We start from the raw sequence: 16200 nt of genomic DNA, 5'->3' as shown, positions 1-16200 counted from the left end.
AGGCTTCCACGAGTGTGAAAGCACCGCAAACGTTAAAAAGTGACCAAAACATCAGCCAGAAAGCTTAGGTACTGAGAAGTGGTCTGTGGTCCCCACCTGCAGAACCACTCCTTTATTGAGTGGGTCTTGCTAATTACCAATAATTTCCACCTGTTGTCTGTTCCATTTGAACAACAGCACGTGGAACTGATTGCCAATCAGTGCTGCTTCCTAAGTGGACAGTTTGCTTTCACAGAAGCTTGATTTACTTGGAGTTATATTGTGTTGTTTAAGTGTTCCCTTTATTTTTTAGCAGTGTATTTAGTTCTGCTTCTAAAGGTTTCTATTTTCCAATAAATATGAAGACAACAAAACTCAACACAAGTTGTAACCTGACAATGTTTTTCCTATTCTTCTGCATTCAGATCGTGCAAATGACCCTGAAAGCGATACTCAAGGTATGTCCCTATTTGTTTTTTGTTTTTAATTATTTTAATTGTACATACAAAAAAAAGAATCAATTCAGTGAACAGGTTCTTAACTACAAAAAAAGAAATGTTCATGTTGTTCAAAATTTATGAAAGTTACATTTTCAGGATATGTACATTTCAACATCAGCTCACATGAAAAGAAATACAGAAACAGTCAAAGGAAAAATATCATTGACAACAATAACAAAAGTGAAAAACATTTCCACAGATCATTGTTTGTAAACAGTTCATTATACGTGAAGATCATTAAGACACGCTGCTGTCTTCTCTGGGTCAAAGTCCATTTACTGAAGCAAAGAGGAGAACTGTTCTGTGGTCAGATGAATCCAAATAAATTGTTTTTGGAAACCAGAGACACCACATCCTTCGTACTACAGAGGAAAGGGATCATCTGGGCCTGTTATCAGTGCACCTGTCTCTGATGGTATGGGGGTGCATTAGTATCTATGGCAAAAACTGCAGTAGCTGGTCTCAGTTCCTAGACTTTTACTAATTAATACCATCAATAATTACAGTCCAGTAGGTAGGTAGGTGCATCAGCCTAAAGCCAATTTCTAACTATGGCTTTTCCCCCTACTGATAGCAGATTTTTTGTCAAGTATTGATCTTCATCTTTTACACATCCATCTAAATAAAACATGACATAAAAAGGGAATTGCATGGCCAAGTAAATCGCAAAAAACTAAATGATTTTTTTCTACATTTTGAAAAAAAGAATGTGTTAATAGTGTAAATAAACATACACATAAGACCATAGACAGGTTTTCATGTTTTTATGCTTATTTACACTGTCATTTAAGCAGTGTATTTAGTTCTGCTTCTAAAGGTTTCTATTTTACAATAAATATGAAGACAACAAAGCTTTACACAAATAGTAACTTGACAATTTTTTTCCTGTTCTTCTGCATTCAGATCGTACAAATGACCCTGGAAGCGATACTCAAGGTATGTCCCTATTTGTTTTTTAAAATTTTTTAACTGTACATACAAAATAAAGAATGAATTCAGTGAACAGGTTCCCAACTACTTGTCTCAGAAAATTAATGCGATAAACGATAATATTGTTTGGAGACCGTTTTAAGCACTTAACACTGGAACTGGAACACAAAATAAACAAAACAACCAAAAATAAAAATAAAATGAACTATGTCTCCATTAACAAAAAATGCACTTGAATAAAAACTAAATATAACAAAACAAACAAAATGGAAATGAAAAACTACATTCAACCAAAACAGTGCAGATTATGAAATCTGTAAACTAAATTGCCCTTAAAAAATAATAATCATTATACGTTAAAGTAATGAGAAAACAGATAAATCATATTAAACAGTCTTCTACAAGCCATGTCTTTTTTTAACTAAATGTACAAAAATGTTTGTTTCAGTTAATTTGACCTAAACTGGGGTGCACTGTATTATAAGATGCACTGTCAATGAATGGTCCATTTTCGTACTTTTGTAATATATAATGCACACTGGACTATAAGGCGCATCATTGTTCACCTCTTAATTTTTGTAACTTCGTGCGGATGGCGCGTGCCCCGCGCCGATCGAAATGGACGATTTTGGTGCTCTAGCGGAGCTGGTTTGCCTGTATCAGCATTTAGAGAGATCACAAAGATGGCTCAAAACTCACAGAAGAATACTGCACCGATGTAAGCGAAGTATAAAAGCTTACACCACTTGTTCAGGTCCGCTTGCCGTGCGCCTTATAGTCCAGAAAATATGGTAACTAAAATTGAAAATCAACAGAACAGTAGCTAAAAACAGTAGATAGAACCTCAAATTAGCAAAATTGTTGCCAAAAGCTGAAAATGAGATTTTGAAAGAGCAGAATTTTTTAAAGATTTGAACAGATCTTAAAGCATTTCTCTGAGAAAAAGTTGTAAATAAAGTTATGTAAAGCTGAATTAGTTGGTCCTGGGGACATATTTAATGTGTATTAGACATTAATGGTGTTTGACCCATTTGGTTTTCCATACATCCACCTCTCACTCTCCACTGCTGTTGTAGATCATCAAGAACTTCTTTTTTTTCCCACAGCCGTGTTAAAACAAACAGGCAGGTTGGGCAGTAATACGGTTAAAGTAGAAGTTGAGACTCTTCAATGCAAGTTTGTGCATGAAGAATGCACTTCCTGTAAACTCCTTTGCTGTCATTATTACCTGCCGATAAATGGATGTTTGTCTGTTCTCCACCACTGGACAGATTTGAATGAAACTCTCAGAAAGTAATCATTAATTTCACATCTACAACCGATTAACTTTTGGAGTCAGCCCAGTTCCTGATGACCACATTTGCAACCTTAGCCAACATGGAAATGATTATAAATCAGTCAGTTTTAAAGATACTGAGCTCAAGTTTGGTATAGTAGTAGCTGAGACTGATCCCCAACTTATACTGTGATTACTAACTCATCCCGTGACATCTGTTTTCTCGTATTGACAACCTGCGGCCAAGAACAAGGTGCCGTGTACCGTAAATGCTGAAAAAGCTGTGAAGCTTAAAATCCATTACCATAAGTCCTAGAATATGTGCTTGAATAAGAATAAATCCCAGGGAAACTCAGGCTGAGCAGCTGTCGAACAGCTCTGTGGCAAACTGTTCTTCCTGTTTTTCTCTGTGAAGGAGGTTCTTCTCAATCACCCAGTACTTTATATCACCTGCTGTCAAATCATTTTGCTTACGTCTGTGTGCGTGAGTTTGTCTTTCTGATTCATTATATGAATAAGGAGCAAAATATGGAGTTGTAGTAGCTAAGACTGATCTCCAACACAAAGTCTTGAGATGTTCTCTTCAAGGTTCGACCACAATGCCAACAGCTCTGTAAGATGATCTTAGTCTAAACCTCTGGCATAAAAGGTGGCAGGTGATATACAGTACAATCCTTCCTCTCTGAGCCCAGCCGGTCAAAGCAGATGGCTGCCCATCCCGGACCTGGTTCTGGTTCTGGTTCTGGTTCTGCTGGAGGTTTCTTCCTGTAAAAGGAGTTTTTCCTTTCCACTGCCACCAATGTGCTGCTCAGGATGGGAGATTGGAATGAAGTGAAGATTCAGATCCATCTTCTGGGTTCCTTAGATAGATAACTTTTACTAATTGGCTTTTTATGTGTGTGGATATTTCTGTACAGTGCCCTGAGGTGACTTTTGTTCTGAATTTGAACTGAATTGAAATGAAGGAATGCTAGGGTTTAAGAGCTGCTGGTGGATCAGACTCTGTCTCGTTAGAAGATGAGAATTGTTAGATCTCTACAGGTATTTATTTTTGTTTCATTGCTTGTTGTTTTGGTGTTTTTTCTCAGTGGTTTGTGCGTTTCCAGTCAGCGCTCTTTACGTTCTTCGTATCAGCAGGTCTGGTCTGGTGTCTGTGCCTAAAAAGCCTGCTTCGATTGTGTGTCGTTGCAGATCCTGACCACAAGTGGGGCCAGGTCCTGAAGATGCTTTATGCTAACATGCCAGAGGAGTTCTTTGTTTGGATGTCCAACTTAAAGCAAGTCTTAACACCCCTGCTAGAGAGGGTACAGGACCTGTTGCAGGCTCTGCCATGAGCTGGGGGGTCCAGTTCTCTGGGGCCCTGACCTCAGATCCCTGCTTGGACTTTAACTGATGGTTTACCATACCAGTCTGGAGAACAAAACTGTTTTGCGGGGGGTTATTTGGGATAAAGGAGGATTCTTGCTCTGGATTTTGTTGCTTTAAATTTTCCATCCATCACTTTTTCCTTTCTGGGTCACAGGGGAGCTGGTGCCGATCTCCAGCAGCCGTTGTGCTACAGGCTGCTTGAAACTTTGCCTTTTTTATTGGTTTATTGGTCTGTGATGTGTAAAACTCTGTGTTTACAAATAAATGTGTACATGTTAGTTTTCTGAATTGTGTAAAAAGGAAAAAAAGGCCCGACTATGATGAGACTAATGTGACAGACGCAACAACAATAATGACAGGTGACATGCTTGTGTTTATGCTGCAGACACAAGTTTCATACCCTGAATATACTGCAATAAACAGACAAGGCGGATCAACAATACCAGCCTTAAATAGAGCAGATAAGTCAAGTCAAATTTATTTATGTGACACTTTTCAGCAACAAGGCAGTTCAAAGTGCTTTACAGCATATAAAGATAAGAATCCCTTATTATTACACCAAATAAAGCTTTTTTAATCACTATTGAATTATAAACAATATGAAAAAAAAGACATTGCAGGAAAAAGAAAACCTACAATATATATTAAGTGTAAATTTTTAACCCTTGGAAATTGAAATAGTTTTAAAAGACCGATCTTTGTGTGTAAAGAATTAAGCCTAATATGGTTTGATCACTGTGAGGACAACTTGTCTATCCAGACATCCCTTGCTGAATACGGGACCTGAAAAGTGTCTAACATGTCCCCATATTTGGACGACTCCACGTCTCCACTCGCTGTTCTGCACTTTGTGACATAAAAGAGAAGTTCCTTTTCGTCAGTCCACAGAAAAGGATTTGGTTCTTGCTCTTGTATTCGCCTCATTTTTTTCCCCAAGTGTTTACAGTTTCAACTATAGACTGTATATATTATACAGTCTATGTTTGTATATGTATAGTCTATGGAGCATATAGACCCTTTCCAAAAAGTTAGAATTCTCTGATTTCTCCACAGTATTCTAATTTTTTGACATCCAGTTTTTGTGGGTTTTATGAGCTGGAAGCCCAAATTATGTAAAAATAAACAAACAAATACTTGCAATTGTTTAAACTGTGGTCCCAGAATCTATAACCTATGAAAGTGTAACTTTTTGAATGGAATTATGGGAATCAAACAACTTTTCCATGTTATTCGAATTTTTTGGAAAGGGTCTGTATATATATTTAATTTAAGATGTGTTGCTGCCGTCAAATTCAAAATGACCTTTTCTATTTCCTTAAAATGGTACAATTTCTTAGGTTCAGCATTTGATTTCTTTACTGTGTTCCACACTGAATAAAATATGGATTTAGGAGATTTGCAAATTATAGCATTCTGTTCTTATTTACATTTTACGCTACATTACAACTAAATCAATTTGCTTTACTCCTCTGTATGGTTTTCAGTAAAAACAGGGAACTCTTTGCTTTGAGCCTTCTTGTTGTCATTGTCTTGACTTGTCGAAACACGGCTGATTTTTTTCTGCTTACTCACTTTAAACCGCAGCAACATTCTGAGGACTGACGGTATTCAAAGCTCTCGAATGTTAGATCCATGCAGAGGTGCAAGCTTCCTCAGAGATCTTTGACCGGATGATGGTTTATCTCTGTGGGACCCACAGATAACTGGCACAATTTGAAACAATCACTAACATTGTTGCGTTGCTTGATAAATTAAAAGCAGCCTTTCAGGCCAGAGTTTTAAACTTAAATATATCCATGCTGAGAAGGGATCGAATGGATCCTCAAAGATGTTGCCACTCAGAGTATGTGTTGCGTGTCAGCCTCAGCTAATACCACTACATTTTCGCTCAATATTTGTAAAATTTGCTAAGCTACAAACATGTTTTTAAAAGGTCAGTTGGCTGTGGTGGCCATCTTGAATTGGGTTAATGAGTTGTAGCTGTACATTTAATGATTATTTCCTGAACGTTTCATTAAAATCTATCCATTTATCTATCTATTTTTGAAATATTTTCTTAACAGACAGATAGGGTTGACACCAACAGCAAACGTCAAAGTTTTAGGCAAAAATACTTGTCGACTCAGAGTATGTGTTCATGTACCACCAGACCAAAAATTTACTGAGTTACAGCAAATTTTTCTATTTACCGAAGTCAATGGTGGCCATCTAGAACCTGGTTGACCCCAAAAGGTAAATAGTTGTAGATGTACGTCAAATGATTGCTTTCTGAAAGTTCCAATTAAAATCCGTCCAGTGATTTCTGAGATATTTTGTTAATAGACAGACGTGAACACACCGACAAAGGCAAAACCATTATTGCCCAGACAGAAACTAATGCTTGTTCTTTCAGCCCCTTGCAGCTTCAAACTCCACTTAAACAGCATTTAAACTGGTGCTTCCTTCTTACTTTTACGACCTACTTTTGTGTTTTCATCAGACACCAAACAGGAAGAAGGTTTCTGCCACGTTAGTGCCCCCTGAAGTGGAACAAGTTTACTCTCAGTTACCATCAGAGGGTTTTTCCGTTTGTAAAACCAGCAGATCTGAGAAGCAGATTTTCTCTGTGTGCGTGAGAATCAGAATTCCCCAGCAGTAACTCATGCAGTTAGCATCCTGACTGTTTTTGCATGTTCAGGCCACACCCTGGTTTAGTCCTGTGTGCCGTCACATGACATGTGTGAGTCATATCGCCACAACAAACAGGGTTAGCAGTCATGTTCCAGTCTCCGCCCTGCAGCCTGGGTGTGTCCTTCTTATGCCTTTAATCCTCCTCCTTTTTCCTATTCTTCTCTTTTCTTTATGTTCACTACCAGCTCCTTGTCTGCACTTTCTGTGTATTTGTTTTTGTTTTGTTGCCTTGTCAGAATTAGTAGCAACACCAAATCTCAGTCTTAATATGATGGCACATTTTTGGGGGGTTAGGGTTTAGGTGTGAATTGAGTTCTGGTTAGGGTCTGTCAAGGTTTATTTGGGTCTTAAGTCATGGTTACATAGAGCTGATGTCCTCATTATTCAGCCCATTTTTATTTCATGTGTGTAACCCACCATTCCAGGCCCATAATCCATGTACTCCATCTATCCAGAACTCCAGGCCCAGGGTTAGAGATAGGCAGGTATGGTGAGGGTTAGGCTATAGAAATGAATGAACGCCAGTAGAAAGTCCTAAGAATGGTAGAAATACAACCTTTGCTGTGTGTGTGTGTGTGTGTGTGTGTGTACATGTTGAGTTTAGTACCTTTGTAACACGTGTTACCTGCAGGTTTTCCCTCACAGTTCTTCTCTGTTCAGCCACAAATAAAAGTTCTTGGCTGCCATCTTGTGGCCAAACTTGGTTATTGCAATACCAAACAGATTCTTCATTTTATAAGACTGAAGTGTGTGTGTGTGTGTGTGTTTTTGTTTCCCCTCTTTTCCAGTATCACAGTTTGTCTCATAACAGAGTGACTTTAACTGGAGCCAGTGGCTTGTNGTTTTCAGGGTCACTTTTTTTTTTACTATTTTTTATTTTATTTTTTATTTTGTGCACACTCTGGATAAATCACTTTATTCAGTAATAGATAACCCACCATTTAGACTTTTTAAAGCAGAACAGAAAAGTGTTTTGAAGCTAACATCAGTTAAAAGAAAATCATAAATTCATAAATCATAATTTTTTTTTTTTTTTAGTAATACTAAATAGTGAAGAAGCCACTTTTCCATGACCCCCCCTGATGTGTGACGTCCACACAGCTGCTGAGGTTCACAGCATTCAGCCATTCATCAGTGAGTGGATGAATACCGGTACAACATAGTTCAGTTTGTAGGAATTAATTGTTCGAACCGGCCGGAAAATACCACTGGAGTTTAATTTTTTGGCCTCCTGAAAGATAAAAACCTTCCTCAGATTTGGATCCATAAGCCTCGATGAGGGAATTACTATCAGAACTCTGGTTTGGATCACATCAAAGAGAAGCATCGCTCCGACCCTCGATAATGGTTAGGGTTAGGCTCATGCTGTCATTAAAAGGTCTGAGCTGCTGCTTTGCTTAAGTACTGTATGCTTTATAAGAAGTGTTTAGCTGGTAAAAAAGTTCCATGTAATTTCTGGATTTATTTTTTCAAACATAATAAAAACATTTGAAAGACATTTTGTGAAAAAAAAGTGACCCTATATATTTTTTTTCTCAGATCTCATATTTGTAAAATACTTTACTAAATGTAAATCCAGAGCCATACTCAGTGCTGCTGTTTCCTTTCTGTGCTGGTTGAAGGATCTGGACCCATGGCAGGAATCATTAGTGCCATAGGAGTCGCTCTGGTGGGAGCAGCATCCAGTTACTTTGCCTACCAGAAGAAAAAACTCTGCTTCAAAATTCAAGGAGGTTCGTGTTTGTCTCTTCAGCTTTTTATAAAACTATCACAGACGACAGGAAGTGTCTGACTCTCAACATAATTCTCTTTGATTGTTCAGGTCAGGATCCAGAGAGTGGTAAGGGTCAACCAGGTACTCATTCAGAACCTCAAGGTAAGTTTCTGTTATGATTAAAGCTCTCATTCAGATTGACTTGCTGCTGAATCAGGAACTATGAATACTGCAGGATGTCAACAAACCCTAACCAGCACTACAGAAATTTCAATTGCAGCCCAAGTGCTGAATGACTGCTGAAACTTGCTGATGAGGCGGAAACCGAGTTAAAGTTAAATCAAGGCGATCAGAAGCAAAAGAAAAAAATAAAAGTAGTGAAAGGCTATTTATAGACTTAAAGCAAAACTTTTTACTTAACTAAATGCTAAAATTAGCTAAACAAAAGCTAACAATAGTTCAACACTAGTTAAAAGCTGCAAAATTCTGTTTAAAATTTGAAAGTAACTAAATAACAAGTAGCTAAATGGTTCACAACTTACATAGTACCTTTTTAACCTCTCCAGGTTTTGCAAAGCAATTTGCAGATATTCTCATTCCCCCATTTCTACAGTGCTTTCATGTATATATTTTTACACATTATATACAGCATTTGTTTATATTCTCAGTCTCACAGTCTCAAAACACTCTCACTCCCAACTAGGGACAATTTTTGAGTTACCAATGAACCTGTCTACTAGACCCAAAGGGTCTTTATTTTTCTGATTGTTCTTTCTTTTATATTACAGTTTTCAGCAACCTGCTCCAGTCTGACAGAACCTGATCCGTCTCTTCAGCCAAAAGTTTGACATTTTTGATCTTTAAAGTGTGTGTGTGTATGTATATGTATGTGTATGTGTGTGTGTGTGTGTGTATTTGACGCCATGAATTCCATTTTATCAGTTAAGAACAGACAGTAAAACCGTTCTTCTCTAAGCGTGGAAAAAAAAAAAAATTAAATTGCCAGAACGGCCCAGAAACGATCGTGGTTCTTTTATTTTGGTGTGTTTTGGCTTGGTGTGTTTACTTCCTGTTTTGCTGATTATTACACTAAAGTAGTATACAGCCTTAGTTTACTGATGCAAGAAGTTTGTTGGTGTCTCTTCTCTTATGATTGTATTAAAAATTAAACCAAAACCCTTATTGTGCTGTGTGTTAAAGGGACAGTTCAGGTTTTTTAAGGTGGAGCTTTTTGTAAAGTATATGAACAATCAATAACGTACCTGTTGTAGAACGGCCTCAGTTTGGAGTTTAATTCTGACTGAGGTGACAACCTAATGGCTAATCGGATTATAAATGTATTTTACAAATCTACAGTGTTATAGTGGCAGAAATATTCTGATATTCCAGGCTGCGCAAGACATGCTGCCGCTAGCTGCTGCTGCGTTAAAGGAGCCGGCAAATTACCGCAGAAATCTACGGAATTAACTAGAAAGTTCCTGGAGAAACTTAGACGGGAACTGCTATTTTGTGTTTTTATACTGAATCCAGATGGTTCAAAAAGCTGATCAGTTGTAGACTAATTAATAATGCAATGTGAAACTGCAATGAAATGGGATCTGTTTTAAGGTGGCAGCAATCCCCGTTGGTCTTAGCTGTGTTCATATTAGCCTTTAGCTTGTCAATCTGGTCAGAATTAAAGTCTATTTCTCTAAAGACTTATTTACAACAGGTAAGGTAAATAATCGGAAGCACCAAACATTTGAATTAAAGAGAAGACAAACTCTGAGCGTTCACAGTGACATGGATGAATGCCTTGTAGGAAACACTCGTGTTGATGTGTGTTTAGCTGATTTTATTCATCAAATAACTGGATGGAAATCCAGCTGAAGGAGTTTTTAATGCAAACTGCTGACTGTGTTAGATGTACGCACACAGTAAATGTACAGAATGAGGTGTTTCGTGTTTCTCTAAGTGCTTTGGACTTTCAGCAACACATAAATAAATGTACGGAAATGTATTGTTGCCACACTAGCAAAAAATCATTTAGAACATGGAAAATATGGGGTAACGCAATGTTTTCATGTTTTTACTTGATACATTATTGCAGTATAGTTTTTATTTTTGTATAATGTGATAACATTGAACGTAAAAAAGGTAACAATTTTTAAAATTTGTGTTAAATATTGTAATTACAGCAGTACTTTTTAAAAAAAAATAAAGATGAAAGTATGCTATAACATAAAAAGACATTGATTGGTTAAACCTTTGCGTTATAATGTGATATATTTTTTATTTTTGTTGGGGTGGCAGCAACATGCTTCTGTAATATGTTACAAAAATGAGTTTTATGTTTTGTTCTTACATTAGAGGTAATCCTACATACTTAATTGCAGAAAAATCTTTTAAAAGTATCAGAAAAGCCTAAAAACATGAAATAAGTCATTTGTTTCCAAAAATGTCATTTTTATTTTTGTTTTGACAAATATGTGTGTTTTATGAAGCACTTTTTCATGTTGGAAATAAAGTTTAGGACATAAAATATTCAGAAAATCTGCAGAGTTTTTGTTTTGTTTCTTTAAAACAACAGGCTTAAAGCTGGGAAACACCCAAAAGTTGTGTAATTCTTCCTATTTTTTTCTTTTTAACAGTTTTTATAGATCAAACTACTTCCATGTGCTTTGTGCTATTTTAGCCATTCATTTATAAAATTGTTCAGCTTCATCAAGAGGAGCGTAATGACTTTTAGTATTCATAATTTCTACTAAAATATTCTATTCTTTGAAGTCTGCTTCAGCATGCCTATTCTATTTTTCTTTTATGCTACTTTCTGCTTTTAACTTGGGTTTATTTTTTATTTCTGTTCCTTTTGTTTAAATTTTATCAATTCAATTTCAGCTTCAACACATTTAAGTAGTCATTTAACTCAGTTAAAATTAGGGCAAACCTCACTTTACATTCTCTCCATCAGTCTCAGCTCTGAACAGACACAAGCAGCCATGACATAGTGGTCAAATACTGAAATACCTGTAAATAATGATTTTTTTTCTGCCTTCAGACTTAGTGTTTCACTATCTCTGTTTTAGCCATGTTTTTATGAGTACTGATGTTCTCTGTTACATGATTATGAACTGAAAGTTTCTGTTATGAACAAATGTTCAATAAAGTTTTTACAGTTTCTGTCATAATTTGTTTTATATTCACCAAGAAGGAGCACAATACCAAAGGCTTAGCATTCCTCGAAGAAATGCATACCACTAGTCACCACTCGTGCCAAATCTTTACGCTAGGATCATCTTATCACAAACGGAAAAGTTTAGTCATTTTAGTCAAAACATGAAAATAACTTTATGCACGATCTTGTTATATTGTCAGATGACTTGTGAAAATACACATGAGACATTTGGCTAACAGACAGGCACATGAACACGTGAAACTTCAAAACGGTTGTCAACAATAAATATTCCATATTATTTCATGTTCAGCTAAATTAACAAAGCCTATAGCTTGAAGCTAAAAGATTAGATTTGCTGAATCACTGACTGTAACAAAAAAAGGCACACCACACTGTTGCGCTTTAAACGGTAGAATTAGAACACCGTGCAGTCTCAGCTAAGATTAGACATTTTGGCTTTGCACCAACAACTGTCAACAACCTACAACATGTTCCACCATTTGTAGAGAGTATTTATAGTAAGTTCTAACTTTGATTACAGGCCCAGCAGTCCTTGAAGGAATCTGTGTCGCCCACTGCTCTGCGTTCCAGGACAGACTAAGTTGTAGCCTTTTTTGTGCTTGCTATTGTCAGTTAGCTTTTGTGGCCAACTTAAATTGGACTGAATCTCCTGCAAAGCTCTCGGTGTTGGGAGTGATCCTACCTACTCATCAGGAGGAGTGGGAAGTCTCTGGACCAGGACCATCAAATTTAGGGCAGCTTCATCTGCCAGGTTGCCATGAAGATGAACTCTCTTCCTTTTCTGCACACCCTCCCCTTTTTTCCTTCTGCATACAGGAACCATTGGCTCGAATCCCCAAACTGAGCAGTGTGGTATATATATATATATATATATATAATATATCTATAATGGAGAAACTAAACAACCTTTCCAGGAGAGCCAGCTCTTGGACAAGACTCAGCTGTATACCTGCACCTCAAGGATAAAGCTGTTTCCGTACTCCAGCTTTCATTCCCATGGTTGCGTGACAAAAATTGTGTTATTTTGTTCACCTAGCAGCTTCGTCTCTCTCCAGTTTTTTTAATTGAAAAAAAAAACCAAAAAACAAATTGCCTTCAGCTACAGAAGAGAAGTCCAGTGTAGCGTTTACAGTGTTGTCACTCATCGCGATTATTGCCCTTGTGGGCTTGCCATAGATATAGGCGGATGTGACGTATGTTCGGTGTATATGCTAGGAGATGATAATAATAACCCAGGTTAGTGAAGCTGTGAGATATATGTCTTTATTGAGATAAAGCACAAAACATTACATCCAGTAGTTTTATTTTTTTTATTTAACATGGCTTGGATGACTGAGAATCTACACCGGAATATAGCTGAGTCACATCACATCACATACTCTAAGTGTGAACAGATCATGTGAGATATCACAATATTGCATGAGATTCTGCATAATGGAATTTTCAAGGGTTCCCCAAAATGGGTACAGCAAAACTTTGTTTCTTAACATAACATGATCTTGTCAATTTGCTTTCCTTTAAGTAACGCTAAGCTTTTAGGATGACAAAAAGATAGAAATGCTGAACAGGGTGAGAGTTTTTGAATGTGGGTTATCAGGGGAGCAGGAGGGCAGGTTGATCACTGTCTAGTTGCACAACTCTTGCTCCAAGCCTCCTGGCTGCTAGTTGAATGACCAGTTGGACAAACAGGGGAGAGAAACAGCAGCTCTTATGCTTTACTCTGCAGTAAAAAAAAAAAAAAGGAGCTGTGACTTCACGGTGCAGCGTCAGATCCATACTCGCTCTCAGAGTATTTAGGAACGGTTCCAGGATTAGCTGGTGCAGCGATGCTTCCTCGTGATTGACTGCATGTACCTGATCACCCTGTAGATAATTAAAGCCACTGGTTTTGGAGCCGTTTGAAGACAGACATGTCAGGTAAGTGACTTTATTTGAAATATATGACATGAATACAAAACATCTAGCCTTGGATTCTACAAATGTTCTGCAGTCTGCTGGCTGACCTTCGATTAAGGTGAACAAAATAAGAAGTAGGCTACTAAAAGTGACCCAATCCTCCTGTGCCCAAACTATTATTATCCCACTTCTGTATCAGAGCTGTTAAATTATTAACAAATGTCTGTAGGGACCTGTTAGAAATGAGAGCTAAGTCTCTGCTTTTTCATGCTCTAATCGAACAGCAAGTGAAATCTAACACTACATGCAGACAAAAGGTTACACGGCTCTATGTCATGCTGCAGGCCAAGGACGATAAAGCTCTCACACACCTGCTCCAACTGGGCTCAGAAAACAGGCAGAAGCTCATAATCAGATACACCAGGGCCTTTTTATGTTTTATTATAGGTAGATTAACTTAATTATCTCATTGACTCAAAAAAGTGACTTATTTATATCACTATCTGAAGATTTACCTAATTTTCTCAAGATAAGGCATTAATAAAAAAAATAGGTTAATTATTTAATCTTGACATAACTTATTTAATAATTTACTTTTTATTTCAACATAATAATTGTTTCCTCAGAAGGTATGACTTTGATCTTCAGACAACTTATTTTTCTATTATGTTGAAATAACTAACATTATCTCAACATTGTAAACTTTATTTTGGAATAATACATTTATTTCATTATCTTGAATCGTGTATTTCCCATTGTCTTAAAATAGATATATTGTTTATTTCATCTTGAGATAACATATTTTATTATCTCAAAATAACTGCTCATTTTCTCAAGATGTTATCTTTTATCTCAAAATAACCCATTTCCATCAATATCCTGAGATAATAACTTTTGTTTTTACCAAGATAAGATTTTTTTAAATCTTGAGATGTCAAAATGTCATAGTTCACCTATTGTCAAGATAATTTTCTGTCTTTCTTGAGATTTTTTTTTATTTCTTCAAGAAATAATTAACTCATCTCAATTTCTAGAGTTAACTTATTTATCTTATTATCTCAAAATAGCAATGATCGATTTCTTGATGATGGTGGTTGTTTTCTTGAGATAAGTTATGTATTTTCCTCTAGAGATAACTCATTTATCTAATTATTTTCAGTTAACTACTTAATTATTTTCCTAACTCAGGATAATAACTTATTTATCTCATTATCTGAGGATAATAAATCAAGATAACAGGTTAATAAATGTATTTGTTTTGACTTAGAAAAAGTTCATTTTCTGGTGTTAATTAGAAATTATTTCAAATTCACAATCAAACAAAAGGGGTACTTGATCAGAAATCAGTTCTCATTCTGACTTTTTTTCTTTAAGAAACATTTATCATTTTTAAATACTGAACTGTTATACAGTAGATGGTCTCCATCACAGTGTTAGTAAATGAAGAAACCAGATGTAACACAAGAATCACTCATTTTTATACTATAATTGTCTGCTTATCTAGAGAAAACATCCATCCATCCATTTTCTTTACCTGCTTCTCCATTCCTATCCCCAGCAGTCCTAGAAAAAACAATTTGTCAAAATTAATAAGTGCAGTTAGTCATATTCAGCTTCCAAAATAAAAAAAACAAAGGCAGAGAATCAAACGTAAAAGAACCACGAGCTAAAATCATCCATCTGATCTGTTCATGTCTCCATTTTGCCTGCAGCTGGCGAGGCCTTTGTGACTCTGGCCACCACAGACTCTTATTGCCAGGGGGCCACAGTGGTGGCCAGAAGTCTGCGACGGCACGGGACGACTCGCCACATTGTTGTCATGGTCACGCCATATATATCTGAGCAGTCAAGGTGAGGACATCTGAGCTCCTGAATTATTGTTCATTATCATCCTAAGACCATCTCTCCACGTACTACATATTTTATATGTATGGGAAAAGAACCCCTGCATGGAAATTTCTTTAAGACACACCAGTTTCCTTGCACACCCAATATAGATTACCCAATAAAGCACCTGTACAGGTAACAGTAACTCACTGTCCTGTAGTACCCACAGTTTGTGCGCTTAAAGTGTGAGGGTTTCTGCTGAAAAGTTTAGCTCTTCCCCTGCGTCCTTTAGTGATAATGGTACATGTAATAAACGTAGTCTTATGGTAGCTTTGCAGGCGAGGCTGTCTGAGTTGAAGCTTGGCTCCATGCTGTTGAAAAACATTCAACCCGAATGTTATTTAGATAAAAGCGAAATACCACTTCAGGCGGAGAAAACCCACGTAAAAATATTACAACAGTTCACTGCAAACCCATATGATGCACTCGATCCACTACAGATTACATGCAGTCTGACACCAATTAGGTGTTGTGATAAGAAGCTATTTTATTTTCTGTTTTTCAAGAGTAGTCGAGGGAAGAACCGAAAGTTAAACGTTTTTTTTAACTAAATCAATGACATCATGACATCGGTCAGTGTGCGTTCACGCCTACAGCTGGTGTTCTGACGATCTGTGCTTCCTCGTCAGATTTTCCTACCGTAGCACGGCTAAACAGCTATGTCTAACGGTCTTTCTAAAACCACAAAAATCACTTCCTTCATCAGAATATCCTACCTGGTAAATATAAGCAGGTAGCACAAATAGATCTATGCATTAAAAGCAGCAAGTGTCTGAAAAACATTACAACTTACATACAAAAACTT

At 36.8% G+C, this 16200-nt stretch overlaps 2 protein-coding genes across 6 annotated transcripts in view; both read left to right on the top strand.

Moving 5' to 3' along the window:
- The window catches only part of cd99 (CD99 molecule), a 19932-nt gene extending 8336 nt beyond the window's left edge, over positions 1-11596 (top strand). Inside the window, exons 9-13 of one of the 2 annotated variants that reach the window (XM_017426354.3) lie at positions 405-437; positions 1383-1415; positions 8346-8456; positions 8546-8599; positions 9226-11596. In XM_017426354.3, coding sequence (XP_017281843.1) covers positions 405-437; positions 1383-1415; positions 8346-8456; positions 8546-8599; positions 9226-9260 — 266 coding nt within the window. In that variant the 3' untranslated portion in view covers positions 9261-11596. Of the gene's footprint in view, positions 1-404; positions 438-1382; positions 1416-3876; positions 5564-8345; positions 8457-8545; positions 8600-9225 lie in introns of those variants that run through there. The other variant, XM_017426355.3, reaches the window with a different exon arrangement.
- A 1643-nt stretch (positions 11597-13239) lies between these two features.
- Positions 13240-16200, top strand: part of gyg2 (glycogenin 2) — a 13341-nt gene continuing 10380 nt past the window's right edge. For 2 of the 4 annotated variants that reach the window (XR_005233468.1, XM_037976762.1), the window contains exons 1-2: positions 13240-13529; positions 15221-15359. Coding sequence is in view for 2 of the 4 variants with exons in the window: in XM_037976762.1 (XP_037832690.1) it covers positions 13523-13529; positions 15221-15359 (146 nt within the window). In the remaining 2 variants the exon portion in view is untranslated. The remainder of the gene's footprint in view (positions 13530-15220; positions 15360-16200) is intronic. The other 2 variants (XR_001808828.3, XM_017426318.3) reach the window with 2 other exon arrangements.

The sequence above is a fragment of the Kryptolebias marmoratus genome, linkage group LG1 (genome assembly GCF_001649575.2).
Source record: "Kryptolebias marmoratus isolate JLee-2015 linkage group LG1, ASM164957v2, whole genome shotgun sequence".
Taxonomy (NCBI): Eukaryota; Metazoa; Chordata; class Actinopteri; order Cyprinodontiformes; family Rivulidae; genus Kryptolebias; species Kryptolebias marmoratus.
The sequence above is the reverse complement of the archived record's forward strand: the minus strand, read 5'-3'. Positions and strand labels throughout refer to the sequence as shown.